The 18,862-nt window shown below is 43.1% G+C and overlaps 1 protein-coding gene and 1 non-coding gene across 2 annotated transcripts in view; both read left to right on the top strand.

The window, feature by feature from the left end:
• The window catches only part of LOC116373921 (growth hormone-releasing hormone receptor-like), a 43,119-nt gene extending 27,620 nt beyond the window's left edge, over positions 1–15,499 (top strand). Inside the window, exons 9-12 of the mRNA XM_031822231.1 lie at positions 3,933–4,024; positions 6,835–6,964; positions 11,697–11,738; positions 14,754–15,499. Of these exons, the coding sequence (XP_031678091.1) occupies positions 3,933–4,024; positions 6,835–6,964; positions 11,697–11,738; positions 14,754–14,855 (366 nt within the window). The 3' untranslated portion in view covers positions 14,856–15,499. The remainder of the gene's footprint in view (positions 1–3,932; positions 4,025–6,834; positions 6,965–11,696; positions 11,739–14,753) is intronic.
• Positions 9,008–9,079, top strand: trnaa-ugc (transfer RNA alanine (anticodon UGC)). The gene has a single exon. It is a non-coding gene; the product is annotated as a tRNA-Ala (tRNA).
• Positions 15,500–18,862: the final 3,363 nt, after the last annotated feature.

Genomic DNA, 18,862 nt, shown 5'->3' with positions numbered 1-18,862 from the left:
TTGCAATTTGCTGAAATTGCTGCTGGCCTGCTGCTGCCTGTGCACGAGCTGAGCGCCTGCTGCTGACATCACTCACAATGCACTTTTGCAGCCAGGCACATGTGTTGTGACTGAGTGTGTGACAGAGAAAATCGCTTTTGTGTCATTTAGAGGGAAAATGCGTGCATTTTAACATTTGAGGTACCTTTCAAAAGTTGCTAAAAGTTCCAAATACATTTTTAAAGTAGCTAAATTTGTTGCTAGGTGCTGTTTGAAAAAAAAAAGAGTTGCCAGCGTAGTCTGAAAAGTTGCTAAATCTAGTGATACTAGTGATACTAGTGATACTGTACATGCAGTGCAATTGAAAAAATATTACATGTTTAAAATGTTACAACAACCTATAGCTACGTTTTTGTTTTTTGGAGTTAAATAATTTTGGATTAGGGTCGCAGCATATTATGCACATCTGCAAGCATCAAATCAAATTTTATTTGTCACATGTGCCGGATACAACAGGTAGACCTTACAGTGAAATAGCAGCAAATGTTGGACAAATATTATATCTCTTTTGTTTTAATGTTAGAAACCCCGTGCTTCTACACCTGCATTGCTTGCTGTTTGGGGTTTTAGGCTGGGTTTCTGTACAGCACTTTGAGATATCAGCTGATGTACGAAGGGCTATATAAATAAATTTGATTTGACTTGATTTGATGTTACAATGCTATATACAGCATCCTATGTACATAAGTGGACATTATAAAGGGTGAATTTGTTGTGTTTTATCTATATGGCCCGTGAGCTGAATGAGTTTGACACCCCTGTGCTAGCATATCTATTTATTTAACAAGCTAAATACATTTGCTAACTAGCTAGTTATGCTAAACCTGAATGACTGTTATCCACAGTTAGCATGTCTCTTAGTTGTCAATCAAATATATTTGTCATTGACCAAATGGACGGGCAGGCAGGTAAGTTTCCATTCAGTTGTCAAAACGTGGGTTGGGGCAGGCTACTCTTCCACATCGTTTATCAGTGCAATTTTGACGGTTTATCTAATGTTACCTCGTTAGATTTGAGCTAATCTCGCTCTGGCTTGCGTTGGTTGATTTTGTTGTTGATGTGCATAAGCAACTGAGGGAGAAAGAGTTTACATTCTCATTGTTGTTTGATTAATAGAACTGTAAAGTTCCCAAATGTAAGAGGGATCCCTTCCTATTTACATATTTGCAGAAATCCATTCAGGTGTATTTTGTGGCTTTTGGCAAATGGGTTCTAATGATCTAAAGTCACACTGTTGCTACTGCCTGTAAACACACTTCAGTTCAAATTGAATGATGTCAGGCCCCTGTGGCAAATGGCTCATTTGCATATAGGCCTACTGTAGCTCTGATTGGTCTGTGTAGACATATGTTTTTTTAGGTTTCATTTACATTTACATTTTATTTTTTTGACCTTTATTTAACCAGTTAGGCCAGGTGAGAACAAGTTCTCATTTATAACTGCGACCAGGCCAAGATAAACACAAAGCAGTGCGACAGAAAACAACGACACAGAGTTACACATGGGATAAACAAACGTACAATCACACAATAGGAAAATCTGTATACAGTGTGTGCAAATGACGTAAGGAGGTAAGGCAATAAATAGGCCAATAGTGGTGAAGTAATTACAATTTAGCAATTTACACTGGAGTGATATATGTGCAGATGAGGATAGAAATACTGGTGTGCAAAAGAGCAGAAAAATAAAAACAAATATGGGGATGAGGTAGGTAATTGGCTGGATGGGCTAATTACAGATGGGCTGTGTACAGCTGCAGCGATCGGTAAGCTGCTCTGACAGCTGACGCTTAAAGTTAGTGAGGGAGATAAGTCTCCAACTTCAGTGATTTTTGCAATTCATTCCAGTCATTGGCAGCAGAGAACTGGAAGGAAAGGAATTAATTGTCCAAACTTGGCTGCTTTCCCACTCTATATTGCTATAGAATTTTCACAAAGGCCTTACTATACGTCATTCTCAAACATTCTATGGATTTATAAAAATGACAATTTTTAAGTGCTCGTTTGCCAGAAATTGTTTTTTAAAAAGTGTAATTAATCCTGGGGGTGTAAATAGACCAATTTGAATAAGATTTAATGTTGCTAAAACACTGTCAGTTCCACTTTAAACAATAAGGCACATGAGGCAGTGCTATATATTGAATACTGGAAGGTATTCTGTACTGTGATACAGAACTGGTCATCCATTCTAAACAAAATGGTGGCTACCCAGGCTGGATAATGTTCTTGTCACTTGCTAGCTAATTAGCAAACTTCAGCTAACTCATTCACGTCAAACATTGAACCAGTTTTTTTCCCTCATATAACTAGGCAAGTCAGTTAAGAACATTCTTATTTACAATGATGGCCTACCCCAGCCAAACCCTGTCCTAAACCGGATGATGCTGGGCCAATTGTGCGCTGCCCTATGGGACTCCCGATTACTTGCGGTTGTGATACAGCCTTGGGATCAAACCTGGGTCTGTAGTGACGCCCAGTGCCTTGGACCTCTGCGCCACTCGGGCCCCCCCAATGACACTACACAAGCTGCATTTTAGTTTGTTTGATCATTTTATCTATTGCCATTTTCTTGGACATGTCCCATAATAATGACGTTGATGCATAATTTCAACTGGTTCAGATAAAGTTAGAGTGAACAGTGCCCAGACCAGATTATGTCTGTTCTTCAGAGATCAAAATTCAACAGTGAAATGTTTCCAGACAGGCAGACCTCAAGGTTCATATTAACCTCTGCTTTACCAAACTAAATACTAGACTGGAAGCAAGGAGGGATAAATGTGAGTTGATATAAATATACAAGATGATTCAGACAGCTACATGAACATGATATTATGTAATAATTTGGGAATCATTTTCAGATGGAACTGTTAGCAGGCATAGGTGTGTGTGACGGCCAATACAGCAGGGCTTGGAACGCTGCTCATCCAATCAGTATTCCCTTTATAAACTGGGTGGTTCGAGCCCTGAATGCTGATTGCCGTTGTGCCCAAGAGCAACCCTTAGCCTTGGTATGTTGGCCATATACCACACCTCCTCGGGCCTTACTGCTTAAATAACTTATGGTACAGTATGTCAGCATGGTAGAATTCAATGGCTATAGTTCATTCTTACATGTTCTATGTTTGAGCTGCTTTTGAAAGCAAAACAGTACAGTACAAGACAGTACAGGCATTGTTGAATTAGATTGTCATAATAGCAAGCTAGGACTGATGGTTAAGTTAGCTAAACTGGCAAGTCTGTTTGGTTACCAAGGCAACTTCATCAGCGGTTGAAGACATTTCTTGCTGCAAATGTGTTAAATTATAGCCATGGTATAAAAAGGATAATCAACCTGTGTCTTTATGCTTTCTCTGAAAACTAATGCAACTCTTTGGAAGGTTAGTTCCACCAAAGATTTTTATAACTAAACCAATAGCCCACAGCCTGTCGTTTCCAATGGGAACACGAGTCATAGTGGGCAGAACAAGCAAGAAGATGGGCAGAACCCAAAGGGTAAAGTCTCTGTGCCACTCTGTTCATATGATTCTAGTTTGGGGAACAGAAAACTGTATTGAGATCAAATGTTTCATTGATGAGAAAATGTGCAGAATCCAAAATCCATCTCACGCCATCTTCTCCCACTGCCGGCCATTGATCTCTGTCAATTCTAGGCAGGGAAAATTGTCCTGAATCCATACCAAGTACAGATTGATTTTCCTGTTGCCATGGCAATGCAAGTTGCAACTCAGAAAAGGAGGAATATTGTTTAGTTTACTTCATTGAATCCCCTTGGGAAGATTGTCTCCAGGTTTTTCTATAGTTGTACTCATGTTGTGTTACTGTAAAGCACTCAGACACTGTGGATAAAAAAAGGGCTTTATAAAATGATTGATACAATTTTTATTAAATCAACAGGTCAATTTCATCCTCTTTCTGAACATCATCAAAATCCTGATACAGAAACTGAACCCTCGTCTGATCCAGTTCAATAACTCCGACCACTACAGGTGAGGTTTTTTTTTCTTCCATTGGATGATACAAGAATGGATCGAAATGGGGGAGATGATTTGATTGGGCAGTTCCAATGAGAAGTTACTGTCTGGAAAAGACAGGGGGAGACAATTATAGGATACAATCTAGATTATATCTACTGTTCCATCTATTATGATGTCTGTCTGCAACAGATAAATGGGAGATCTGAGTGAAGTCAACTTTCCAAGTCTCCATTTTGAGGAGAGAGACAGAGTCACCATAATCACTGACTGACTTAGTATTCTGAGTACCTTATGCAATGCAGAAGAAGGTAATGAAGGTTGTTGCTCAGGCACATTCTGGGGTCACTGAAGTTCAGTCCATTTAGCCTACAAAGGGAAGCACAGCCGCGAGCTGCCCAGTGACTCGAGCCTGCCAGGCGAGCTAATAATATGCTCGCTTCAAGGCGAATAACACTGAAACATGCATGAGAGCATCAGCAGTTCCTGACGACTGTGTGATCACGCTCTCTGTAGCCGATGTGAGTAAGACATTTAAACAGGTCAACATTCACGAGGCCACAGGGCCAGACGGATTACCAGGATGTGTACTCCGAGCATGCGCTGACCATTTGGCAAGTGTCTTCACTGACATTTTCAACCTCTCCCTGTCCGAGTCTGTAATACCAACATGTTTCAAGCAGACCACCATAGTGTGCTTGGGTACAGGGACAAAGGCAACCTGCCTAAATGACTACCGATCCATATGCACTCACCCCCAGGTGGTAAGGGTAGGTAATGACACATCCACCATGCTGATCCTCAACAGGGGTGCGTGCTCAGTCCCCTCCTGTACTCCCTGTTCACTCATGACTGCACGGCCAGGCATGGCTCCAACACTATCATCAAGTTTACCGATGACACATCAGTGGTAGGCCTGATCACCAACAACGATGAGACAGCCTATAGAGAGGAGGTCAGAGACCTGGTCGTGTGGTGCCAGAATAACAACCTATCCCTCAATGTGATCAAGACAAAGGAAATGATTGTGGACTACAGGAAAAGGAGGTCCGAGCACGCCCCCATTCTCATCGACGGGGCTGTAGTGGAGCAGGTTAAGAACTTCAAGTTCCATGGTGTCCACATCACCAACAAACTAACACGGTCCAAGCACACCAAGACAGTCGTGAAGAGGGCACGACAAAACCTATTCCCCCTCAGGAGACTGAAAAGATTTGGCATGGGTCCTCAGATCCTCAAAAGGTTCTACAGCTGCACCATCGAGAGCATGGTTGCATCACTGCTTGGTATGGCAACTGTTCAGCCAACGACCACAAGGCACTAAACAGGGTAGTGTGTACGGCCCAGTACATCACTGGGGCCAAGCTTCCCGCCATCCAGCACTTCTATACCAGGCGGTGTCAGAGGAAGGCCCTAAAAATTGTCAAAGACACCAGCCACCCTAGTCATAGACTGCTCTCTGTCACCACACGGCAAGCGGTACCAGAGCGCCAAGTCTAGGTCCAAAAGGCTTAACAGCTACTATACCAAAGTGTTACCCAGACCCCTCTTTTACACTGCTACTGCTGCTCTCTGTTTATCATCTATGCATGGTCACATTATCTCTACCTACATGTACATTACATCAACTAACCGGTGCCCCCGCACACTGACTCTGTACCGGTACCCCCTGTATATAGCCTCCACACTGACTCTGTACCGGTACCCCCTGTATAAAGCCTCGCTATTGTTATTTTACTGCTGCTGTTTAATTACTTGTTACTTTTATTTGATATGTTTTTTACTTAAGTAAAAAATTGATAACCAACAAGTTAAGAAAAATGTGTTAAGGGCTTGTAAGTAAGCATTTCACTGTAAGGTCTACGCCTGTTGTATTCAGCACGTGACAAATAATCTTTGATTTAGAGGATTACTTACTGAAGGGAACGGTCTACTCAGTGGCTTGGCTGCTGCATATTGGCTGCTGTACATTTCAGCAATTAGAGAGAGAACGTGTACGAATTGTAAAGCACTTTTCATGTACACTGTTGGGTGCTTTTAGAGAGTTCAGAAACAGGCCTCTTATGAAGAGTTCTGTTGCAGTTTTAATGAGCTAAGAGGCTTCCTATACAGGCAAAACTGCATTAAACTTTGAACTGGAGTCAATTTACTTAAATGAACTGAAATCAAATGATCAGTTCATTTAAGTAAATTTCCATTCAGCTCACTTCAGTTCCTCTAGTTCATTTCATGTGGATGTCTGTCTGCTACCTTCTGTAATCATAGCTGGATTTCACTTCTAAAACGCACATTGCACCACCTTTAACTTTCCCTCACAGATCTGAGAGCACTAACAGGTGAAAACAATGGTGGAAAATCGACCTATTACTTACCTATCCAGTCTCTTGATATCCAGGAAGGAGAGTAGTCAAGGGCTGAAGGAAACATGTTTTTGTAATGTAATGCTTCCAATGTGGGCAAGGTCTAATTCACCCACCTGGAACCTACACCACTTCACCACTCAAGAGGCTTAGTAGATGAATACCTTATTGGAGGGCAGTGCAGAGTAATTGACTAGAGCCTTGAAAGCCCTCATGCATATGTAGGCCCTATTATATTCTCAAAGGTCAGTGAAGTAGACTTTAAAAAAAGACATGAACACCTATAATATGATACCAGTATTTTCCCACTCGTAAATTACTTTGAAATGCATTCTTGTACACAATCACATTTACTCCAACATTTCGCTCCACCCGCTAAATTTGTGTATGCGACCAATACATTTGATAGACATGAACACCCCCAGAGCTTATTACTCAAACGTATTTTCTTTCCCTCTCTGCTAGACGGCTGACTAAGTCAACCCTGCTCCTCATCCCCCTCTTCGGGACCCCCTACATGGTGTTTAACTTCCTACCTGACTACTTCAATGTTAGCGTGCGCCTCTGGTTCGAGCTCTGCATGGGGTCCTTTCAGGTACTCTGATCCACACACACACACACACCAGGATTTCCGATGGAAAATGTGGGCTCCGGACACTTGACCGGAAGCCTTTACATTTACTGGTCATTTAAGAAATGTACCGGATCCATATTGGTTGGGCAACCTGAGGGGCATCCACTCACTGTACTCAAAATTCCACCGAATTCTGATGAGCAATTTGAAGACGTTAGAATAAATAGGTGGGGCATCTATAAAGATAGGGAAGCTAGAAGTTTCCTAAATAGCTTACTCCTCTATACATAAACAAATATAATCATTCAAAATAGACTACTACACCAGAAAGCATGATTTGGCCACAGAGGATCATTGGCTTATTTTTTTTAAAAGCTGCCGGTTGTTTTAGATCGCATAGCCTACAGTCTGAAGGGCATGCAATTTGGCCAGAGCGCTCTGCAAATACCAAATAGAAAAACAGTTTGGAAAGCGAAATGGCTATTGCTGTAAATATAAGAATGAAAAGACTCGGTCTTTTAATAAACAAAATTCGCAATTTAATTGAGTGAAAAGTAGACTCTTATTGGCACCAGCGGAGAACATCGGCTATGCCCCCCTCGGCGAGTGAAGCCTGTCTAGTTGCCTATGCGAGTTTCAATTTACCATTTGAAAAAAAAAGAGTATTTTTACACACCAATGCTTTTCGAATCTTATTGAAGCACGTTTCACTCTCGCTACAGCGACTGCTATTTCAATCAATGAATAGGCTAAAATGCATTATTTCGCAATGGATTTTTCCCCCCTCTTCTCCTGGACAATAGACCGGTGCCAATTTAATTCATCTGCTTTTATTTTTAATAGATTAAAAGCCAGCCATTACCGGCTAAAGAAAACACTGACACAGTCTTATGAAGTGGATATGTTGCCTCAAAATGTGTTGTGGCATGTACATCGTATGTAATGAATATTTATATAAATATAATTGACATAAATTATTCCTGGGATGGATAGCACTTTTACAGCCTGTAAAAAAAAGGCATCAGAATATAAAAACAGAGCAGTTACTTACATGAACAATTCTCAAGCTATGTAAAGCCTGATGATCATAGCATATTCGTTTTTCATTTGGCCTTTTACATAACTTATAGAAAATCTGATCAAATAAAATTGGATAACATCCCCAAAAATGTTTTCAAGCTATCACTTGCTCTGCCCAATCATGCCCTCTAGAATGCTCCTCTCCCTCTGTAAGATCAAGTGCTTGATAGAGGGAGACAGCCCGGGCTAGTGGACCAGACAGCTCCGTAGAAACACTTGATTGTCAATATTTTATCCAAGGTCACATATTTTATCCAAGGTCACACTTCCAAAACAATGGTCATGTGGTTTGGTAAAAAGAATGCCTTTTTTCCCCACCAGTGTGATTACTACTTCTGAGGGTTTAGAGCTTGAGGTAGTCACCTCATACAAGTACTTGTGAGTATGGCTAGACAGTACTCTTAGCACATAGCCAAGCCGCAGGCTAAGATTAAATCTAGACTTGGTGTCCTCTAACTTAATTGTTCCTTTTTCACCTCAGCTGCCAAACTAACCCTGATTCAGAACGGAGTGCTCGGTTTGGGGTGTAGGCTTTGAGCACAGCCTGAAGGTAGGGAGGAGAAGTTCCTCTTGTTGCTCCGTAGTCAAGCACCATGGTCTCGTACTAGATGTGAGCATCGATTGGAAGCCAGTGGAGTGTGCGGAGGAGCGGGTGCAATGGGAGAAAAGTAGTAGAGTGTCAACCGCATAGCAGTGATAGGAGAGACCATGTGAGGATGATAGGAGAGACCGTGTGAGGATGATAGGAGAGACCATGTGAGAATGATAGGAGAGACCATGTGAGGATGATAGGAGAGACCATGTGAGGATGATAGGAGAGACCATGTGAGAATGATAGGAGAGACCATGTGAGGATGATAGGAGAGACCATGTGAGGATGATAGGAGAGACCATGTGAGGATGATAGGAGAGACCATGTGAGGATGATAGGAGAGACCATGTGAGGATGATAGGAGAGACCATGTGAGGATGTGAGAAGAGGACTCCTGTGTGGCTCAGTGGGTAGAGCATGGCACTTGCAATGCCAGGGTTGTGGGTTCAATTCCCACAGGGGACCTGAGCCCTGGGGGACACCAGTAGTGAGAGTATATGGAGCAGACATATACTCTCAGGCCGGTCTCAGTTGAGTGACCTGTCTTGAAGTTACATTCAAGAAGATTGTGTTTTGGAAAGAAAATAGAGAAGGTCTGTAGGTTTTCACATCAGATGAGTTGATGGAGGGGAGCCTTGTGAGTTTCTCGAGGGGAGCGACTCAGGACATTTTGAAGTCTGAGGGGAAGCAGCCAGTGGTCAGAAATGAGCTGATGAGGGAAGTGAGGAATGGGAGGTTTCCAGACATGGTCTGGAGGAGGGTATGGGGTCGAGCGGGCAAGTTGTCGGATGGCCAGACCTCACTAGTCGCAGGATTTAATCTGGAGAGAGGGGAGAAAGAGGTCAAGGCATATGGTAGTTCTGTTTGAGTGGGACTATTGGACTCAATAGGCTGAGTGATTGAGGAGTGGATGTTGTCAACCTTCTTTCAAAGTGGTTGACAAAGTCGTCAGTAGAGAGAGGGGGGGTGGAGGATTAAGGAGGGAGGAGAAGGTGGAAAGAGGGTTGGAGGCAGAAGCCTGCAATTTAGATTGAGAAGGTAGCTTTACCAGCACATACAGAGGAAGAGAAGGTAGAGAGAGACTGAAAGGATGATAGGACCTCCGGAAGTTTAGTTTTCCTCCATTTTTCGGTCATCTGCCCAAAGCCCTGTTCAGTAAGCTTGCAATGAGTCACTCAGCCACGAAGCAGGAGGGAAGGTCCGATCCGGCTGGGAGGAAACCGTGCGAATCATAGGATGCGGAAAGGAAGGAGAGTAGGGTCGAAGAGGCAGAATCAGGAGACAGGAAGGAAAAGGATTTATCAGAAGGGAGAGATGATAGGATAGAAGAGGAGAGAGTAGTGGGAGAGAGAGCGAAGATTGCGATGGCTCATGACCATCTGGGTAGGGGCTGAGTGGGTTAGGGTTGGAGGAAAGGGAGACAAAGGAAACAAGGTAGGGATCAGAGGGGGGGGGGGGGGGGGGGGGGGGGGTTGCAGTGAGGTTAGTAGGTGAATAGCCTCTTGTAAAGATGAGGTCAAGTGTATTGCCTGCCTTGTGAGTTGGAGGTGATTGAGGGTGAGGTCAAGGGGCAAAGAGGGTTGGAAAGAAATTCATCAGTAAGGTTGAAGTTGCAAAGTAAGAAGTGTGGTGAGCCATTGTCAGGAAATTTGCTTAAAGGTGTCAAGCTCATTGAGGAACTCCCCAAGGGCACCTGGTTGGTGATAGATGACGACAATGGACAATGTTAAGCTTGAGTGGACAAATGACAGCGACGGCATGGAATTCACATGAGATGGAGGTGAGAGAGGGAGAAAACATAAAATCTCCAGTTAAGAGAAATGAATAGCCCTGTGCCATCACTGCGACGCCCAGGTGCTCTTGGACTATGAGAGAAAACGTGGTCAGAGAGCAGCAGTGTTCTCTGGGTCTCCATCAGGGCCAAACAAGTAAAGGGAGTGAAGGGCAGCATAGGGTGAGATGAACTATGTGTTCTTGACCGTAGATCGGCAGTTCCAAATGCTGCCAGAGAACTTGAATTCCACATGGGTTGTGTGCACAGGGTACACTAAGAGTTGTACCCCCCCCCCCCCCAAAAGCTACAAAAGAGCCAAATGAGAATCTGTAAATAACTTTGTAAGATATTCAAATGAGATAATGGTGGGTAGCCTCCCTCTCCTTCCTTCATTATAACTCTGCAGAACCATCTTTGTTTCGGCGACGGTCTTAGTTTTTCCGACGAGACTGACACGATTTACAGCTGCCGCTGAGAAACCAGGGGAGACTGAAGAACTAACACTAATTGCTAATTGCCAAGCACAGGTGGAGAGCACACCTCCCTGTACTAATTGCTGATTGCCTAGGAGAGTAGAAACCATTCCCCCCCAATAAAGTCACTGATTACCAAAACAAGTCACAAATTGCCCTGCCCATTGATTCTGGTGAATGTGTCAACAATCATCTGCAAGTTATGAGCAGTCAGCAGTTCACACCACAAGTACGCAACTGGGGAGACATACAGCACTTAAAGCAGATGGCCCTAGATAGCAAAAAGACTACTAGACAGCAGATAAAGACAACAATTATACTTATCAAATATAGAAAAGTAAACCGTTAGTTTATTCCTGTTTCTCATAGTTGCCTATCATAAATGAGCTCTAATACAGGCTTTGTTCATGGGAAGAGTGAGAAACAGCTGAGAACTGATTCGTGCCACGTCTTTAGGTTGTAAAGGTGACAGGAAAAGCAGGAGAGTTTAGACAGTGACTGCGTCCCAAATGGCGCCCTATTATAGTGCCCTACTTTTGACCAGATCCCTAGTGCACTATGTTGGGAATACAACCAGTCTCATCAACTAGTTCAACACTAGCATAGCTTACAGCGAGCTCATTAACAAGCACGATACATATTTGCGGTCGTTCAGCTGTTGACGCTATGGCTGAATCTGTGCAGCAATATATACTATACATTTTATGGCTTTATGTACAATTATACTTGCAACAATTATACTTCACAATTATACTTCTCTTAAATTTTGAGAACATCTGGGTACTTAAAATCTATAAATATTGAGTTATTGATTATATATCCTCTGTCTTGTAGGGGCTGATAGTAGCGATCCTCTACTGCTTTCTCAATCAAGAGGTGAGTAGCCTTCACTAACGTTCCAACAATAATAAACACCAACCATTCTGCTCTCTAAATGTTGCTTTGATATAAATCAGAAGCTAATAATGTAATATAAGCCATTGAGCAGATGCTTGTAGCCAAAGCAACTTACACAAGTGTTTTAGGTGTTAACATGGGTTACCATGGATCCCGGTGTTATTAACATGGGTTACCATGGATCCCGGGGTTATTAACATGGGTTACCATGGATTCCAGGGTTATTAACATGGGTTACCATGGATCCCGGGGTTATTAACATGGGTTACCATGGATCCCGGGGTTATTAACATGGGTTACCATGGATCCCGGTGTTATTAACATGGGTTACCATGGATCCCGGGGTTATTAACATGGGTTACCATGGATTCCGGGGTTATTAACATGGGTTACCATGGATCCCGGGGTTATTAACATGGGTTACCATGGATCCCGGGGTTATTAACATGGGTTACCATGGATCCCGGGGTTATTAACATGGGTTACCATGGATCCCGGGGTTATTAACATGGGTTACCATGGATCCCAGGGTTATTAACATGGGTTACCATGGATCCCGGGGTTATTAACATGGGTTACCATGGATCCCGGGGTTATTAACATGGGTTACCATGGATCCCGGGGTTGTCTCTGGAACACTCTTCACATTTCCTGAAAAATCGAATGACAAGACCTGCCAAATAAATACAACATCCCCAATGTCGCACCAATGCAATTCCCAAAAAAATGCAACATTGCTCCAGGGTCACAGTCAATCATGTTTGATCCCTGGCTGTGAACCCACTGTCCGAGGGTGTCCCAGGGGGAGTGGGATGTGGAACAAACACATAATGTTTGATCCCTGGCCGTGAACCCACTCTTCGAGGGTGTCTCAGGGGGAGTGGGATGTGGAACAAACACATAATGTTTGATCCCTGGCCGTGAACCCACTCTCCGAGGGTGTCTCAGGGGGAGTGGGATGTGGAACAAACACATAATGTTTGATCCCTGGCCGTGAACCCACTCTTCGAGGGTGTCTCAGGGGGAGTGGGATGTGGAACAAACACATAATGTTTGATCCCTGGCCGTGAACCCACTCTCCGAGGGTGTCTCAGGGGGAGTGGGATGTGGAACAAACACATAATGTTTGATCCCTGGCCGTGAACCCACTTTCCGAGGGTGTCTCAGGGGGAGTGGGATGTGGAACAAACACATAATGTTTGATCCCTGGCCGTGAACCCACTTTCCGAGGGTGTCTCAGGGGGAGTGGGATGTGGAACAAACACATAATGTTTGATCCCTGGCCATGAACCCACTCTCCGAGGGTGTCTCATAATACATGCACATGTGTGAAATAGGACAAATGTTAGCACCCACCCACCTGCTGCCCGTATGAGAGCTTCGGGAGAGAATGTGTGATCAACAAACAGTATGACAGTAGAGATGATCCCCGTTAAGATTGATATTTAAACAATTTCCACACTCTTCACCCCCCCCCCCCCCCCCCCGTTATTCATGAGCCAATCTGCCATCTGTATAATCATCAACTTGATTTTGCCAAATATAGGATATATTCTGTCATTCGTTAAAGGAGGTTATCTAGCAAGCTTAGCAACTTTGGTTTGACTGCCATTACAAATGTTGTATGATTGGAAAATGCTATACTCTGGGTGTGCTCTGTCGAAATGCGCTGAATTAATTGAGAAACATGATAACGCTATGAATTTATGAAAGGCCTGTTTTGCAATTCACAACAATGTCATTGGTGATCAAATATATTTAGCAATGCATGATAGTTGCTCTATCAGTTTAATTTGCTCTAAAATCTTTACATAGTGGCGCAGTCAAGCCAACAAGGTGGCGCAGCACCACTCTTATTTGGAACCCATAGTGACCACATCTTGGTTTTAAACGGTGTAGATGGGGCACATCTGATTTTTGCGCTATTTTCCGAGACTCTAGAGATACATTTGAATTATTCCCGGTATTGAAACTTGGTAGATTTTCGGGAAAATATTCATCCCTACTGAGTTTACACCGAGTGCTTAGAAATCAGTTCATTTGATCCCAGCTGTTTTTTTTGCAGATGTCACCACTTAAGGACTAGCTTGTGTAATTCAGCAATGAAACTCAGTGCTGCTGTATATAGAAACTCACAATAGTCAATAAGTGATTCATTTTTTCCAATTAATTTCTTTCATTCGTTTGTTAATTCGTTCATTTATTCATCCATCCAATCATTTTCAACAACTAAAAACTGGCTGTCGTGATCTGAAGTATCTCCTACAATGTCTGTGGTGATGTAATCTGAGGTCTTTGTGTGTGTGCATTTAGATCCTATTAAATTACTAGAGGGGATATGTCATAAAGTTCCATAATGGGGCGAAAATGGCAGCCATCTTAGTCAAGAAGAAATTCCAAAGCAGTCTAATTGGATTGAATGGCAGTAGAGGCATAGGTGATGCATTCCCTGCTTTTACTTATGCAGGAAAATACAAATAAGGCATTTAATATATCAGAAATTGTGTAATGGAATTATAATCAACCTGTCGTATAATTATAAATACAGTTTATATGGGTTTTATACACTTTCTGTATAAATATCCTCTAAAATATATGTAAACAGACCATAAATGTTTTAGATACTGTTTTCTTGGAAATCTGTGAGTGGTGTTATATGATACAATATCAGTACTTGTTGCATTTACAACTGGGCTGTCCTATCATCAACTGTTTTGAGCCAGTGTATAGCTGTGGATTGACTTTGAATGGAATGTTGGCAGTTAATTTGAAAAATGTATGGAATCATTCCTCTAAAACCGTCTGGCAATATATCTAACACAGATACAGTGCAGATAAATTATTCACATTCATTGTTTTGCACAATGATCTTATCACAGTACTGGCAAATCATATTTGACCAACTCCTGACCAAAATGGTTGCCCTTTATCCCATCATCGTCCATTCTAGTATTCTAATTCCTAATTCTATGGGTGTGTATCTGTTTGTATCAGGTCCAAAAGGAAATCCATATGAGGTGGCTGAGGTGGCAGGATAACAGCAACGGAGTGGTTCTGCCCGGTGCCAAGGGAAGTCAAATGGACACACATTTCTAGGGCCACATTCTTCATCCACCTCCTCCTCCTCCTCCTTTCTCCAACCTCTATATGTGTGTCTTTCGGCGGGGTTGGAATAAACCAGAAGTTTCCATTGGACAACGGTCATATTCTTCTTCTAATTCCTGTGGCCTCCACACATTGCTTATATATTTTTAGAAGGAGAGGGTGCTGTACATTGTGTCCCTAAAGCATACAATGTCCTCTCTTCCCATCATCACAATCTCATTGCTAAAAGGACCACCACTGGGTTCATCCATTGTGTCCAGCTCAAGATGAACTTTTGCAGCACTGTGAAATGCCCTTCCTCCTCCTCCTCCTCTTTCTCCTCTTCAGTATCATCTATGGTTAAGTTACGGAGAAGCCTGTCTCTGAGGTACTATACCATCAAGGATTGTATCCCAATTCGTATTGGGACAGCAAATAAAGTGTTGATGTTTGTTTTTTTAACAAAACAAAGTTCAAAAATCATTTAGACTGGAAAATAGAGGGTTTTATGTATCAAACGTGTCCCTGTTGTTCATGCTTTATGGGAATATTGTCTTGTAGCTTTCTCTCCGTGTTTCAGTGCCTCTGTGTGTGTTTAGCTCTCTCTCTTTCTCTGTGTTTTGCTCTCTCTCTTTCTCTGTGTGTGTTTAGCTCTCTCTCTTTCTCTGTGTGTGTTTAGCTCTCTCTCTTTCTCTGTGTGTGTTTAGCTCTCTCTCTTTCTCTGTGTGTGTTTAGCTCTCTCTCTTTCTCTGTGTGTGTTTAGCTCTCTCTCTTTCTCTGTGTGTGTTTAGCTCTCTCTCTTTCTCTGTGTGTGTTTAGCTCTCTCTCTTTCTCTGTGTGTGTTTAGCTCTCTCTCTTTCTCTGTGTGTGTTTAGCTCTCTCTCTTTCTCTGTGTGTGTTTAGCTCTCTCTCTTTCTCTGTGTGTTTTGCTCTCTCTCTTTGTGTGTGTTTTGCTCTCTCTCTTTCTCTGTGTTTTGCTCTTTCTCTGTGTGTGTTTTGCTCTCTCTCTTTCTGTGTGTTTTGCTCTCTCTCTTTCTATGTGTGTTTAGCTCTCTCTCTTTCTCTGTGTGTGTTTAGCTCTCTCTCTTTCTCTGTGTGTGTTTAGCTCTCTCTCTTTCTCTGTGTGTTTTGCTCTCTCTCTTTGTGTGTTTTGCTCTCTCTCTTTCTCTGTGTTTTGCTCTTTCTCTGTGTGTGTTTTGCTCTCTCTCTTTCTCTGTGTGTGTTTAGCTCTCTCTCTTTCTCTGTGTGTGTTTAGCTCTCTCTCTTTCTCTGTGTGTGTTTAGCTCTCTCTCTTTCTCTGTGTTTAGCTCTCTCTCTTTCTCTGTGTGTGTTTAGCTCTCTCTCTCTTTCTCTGTGTGTGTTTAGCTCTCTCTCTTTCTCTGTGTGTTTAGCTCTCTCTCTTTCTCTGTGTGTGTTTAGCTCTCTCTCTCTTTCTCTGTGTGTGTTTAGCTCTCTCTCTTTCTCTGTGTGTGTTTAGCTCTCTCTCTTTCTCTGTGTGTGTTTAGCTCTCTCTCTCTTTCTCTGTGTGTGTTTAGCTCTCTCTCTTTCTCTGTGTGTGTTTAGCTCTCTCTCTTTCTCTGTGTGTGTTTAGCTCTCTCTCTTTCTCTGTGTGTGTTTAGCTCTCTCTCTTTCTCTGTGTGTGTTTAGCTCTCTCTCTCTTTCTCTGTGTGTGTTTAGCTCTCTCTCTTTCTCTGTGTGTGTTTAGCTCTCTCTCTTTCTCTGTGTGTGTTTTGCTCTCTCTCTTTCTCTGTGTGTGTGCGTGTGTGCGCATGCATGCATGAATGCGTGTGTGTATGCATCCATGTCCTATTATCCAATGCTTTAGATTCTGAATACAGTATTAGGTCCCCTGGAGGCCCTTTCATTAGGCTTCTTGTGGCTATTGATGGGTAACGTGCAATGTTTACAGGAGTACTGTGTGTCGAAGACAATTCTCCCCTGGAGGATATTAAAGTTCATCCTATCCTTTCCTATTGGCCGTAAGCATGAGAAATACACACATGCATGGGCTACAGTACATCACCACAGGATAATTCCTTAGCCTCTAACAGTGCCAAGAATCTGTTTGAATTAAGCTGTGTGGTTTAATGTGGGCTGAATGTTCTGTTTGAATAAAGCTGTGTGCTTTAACGTGGGCTGAATGTGATGTATAATACGACAGAATTGAAAATACTCAGAAGTATATGGTGTCTCCTGAGATACAGCTACATTTATACTCGAACAGGTTACCACTGCAAAGAAATGGCGTCTGCTAAGAGAATCAATTACATGTGCCCAATACAACAATGCAGTTGTTTAAGAAAATATTTAAGAAAATACCCCCCCAAAAAGTAAGAGATAAGAATACCAAATAATTAAAGAGCAGCAGTAAATACAATAGCGGGGCTATATACATGGGGGTACCGGTACAGAGTCAATGTGCAGGGGCACCTGTGGTGAGGTAATATGTACATGTCGGTAGAGTTATTAAAGTGACTAGATAATAACAGAGAGTAGCAGCAGCGTAGAAGAGAGAGGGGGGGGGGGGGGGGGGCGCATGCAAATAGTCTGGGTAGCCATTTGATTAGCTGTTCAGGAGTCTTATGGCTTGGGGGTAGAGGCTGTTTAGAAGCTTCTTGGACCTAGACTTGGTGCTCCGGTACCGCTTGCCATGCTGTAGCAGAGAGAACGGTCTATGGCTGGGGTGGCTGGAGTCTTTGACAATTTTTAGGACCTTCCTAAGACAACGCCTGGTATAGAGGTCCTGGATGGCAGGAAGCTTGACCCCAGTAATGTACTGGGCCTTACGCACTACACTCTGTAGTGCCTTGCGGTCGGAGGCTGAACAGTTGTCATACCAGGCGGTGATGCAACCAGTTAGGATGCTCTCGATGGTGCAGCTGTATAACCTTTTAAGGATCTGAGGACCCATGCCAAATGTTATCAGTCTCCTGAGGGGGAATAGGTTTTGTCGTGCCCTCTATACAACTGTCTTGGTGTGCTTGGACCATGGAACTTGACACTCTCAACCTGCCCCACTACAGCCCCGTCGATGTGAATGGGGGCGTGCTTGGTTCTCTTTTTCCTGTAGTCCACAATTATCTCCTTTGTCTTGATCAAGTTGAGGTTGTTGTCCTTGCACCACACGGCCTGGTCTCTGACCTCCTCCCTATAGGCTCTCATCGTTGTCGGTGATCAGGTTCTCACTCTACTATAAGATGGCCTTGAGGCTGCGTGACTATCAGCAGGTGCAGGCAGTTCTCAGCCTGAGAACTAAAGCAGTACATCTCCATTTACCCAGTACTTTTCCATCATTGTGCATTGCAAGCATACAAAGGTTATCACATATATACAGTAATCATGGCATTGGCATCATGAGATGCTCGCTTGAGGTAGAGTAAAACCTCTAGACTTCCTTAGATATCGTGCACCAGCTGTTGTTTACAAATATGCGTCCCTGTGTCTTACCAGAGACTGCTGTTAAATCCTGCCGATAGAGTGTATAACCCGCCAGCTGTATGTTATTAATGTCATTGTTCATCCACGACTCGGTGAAACATAACATATTATAGTTTTAATGTCCCGTTGGTAGGATATACATGCTTTCCGTATTCATTGATCTGGCCAAGGCTTTCGACTCTGTCAATCACCATATCCTCATCGGCAGACTCGACAGCCTTGGTTTCTCAAATGATTGCCTCGCCTGGTTCACCAACTACTTCTCTGATAGAGTTCAGTGTGTCAAGTCGGAGGGTCTGCTGTCCGGACCTCTGGCAGTCTCTATGGGGGTGCCACAGGGTTCAATTCTTGGACCGACTCTCTTCTCTGTATACATCAATGAGGTCGCTCTTGCTGCTGGTGAGTCCCTGATCCACCTCTACGCAGACGACACCATTCTGTATACTTCCGGCCCTTCTTTGGACACTGTGTTAACAACCCTCCAGGCAAGCTTCAATGCCATACAACTCTCCTTCCGTGGCCTCCAATTGCTCTTAAATACAAGTAAAACTAAATGCATGCTCTTCAACCGATCGCTACCT

This window comes from Oncorhynchus kisutch, linkage group LG4 (genome assembly GCF_002021735.2).
Source record: "Oncorhynchus kisutch isolate 150728-3 linkage group LG4, Okis_V2, whole genome shotgun sequence".
Lineage (NCBI taxonomy): Eukaryota > Metazoa > Chordata > Actinopteri > Salmoniformes > Salmonidae > Oncorhynchus > Oncorhynchus kisutch.
The sequence above is the reverse complement of the archived record's forward strand: the minus strand, read 5'-3'. Positions and strand labels throughout refer to the sequence as shown.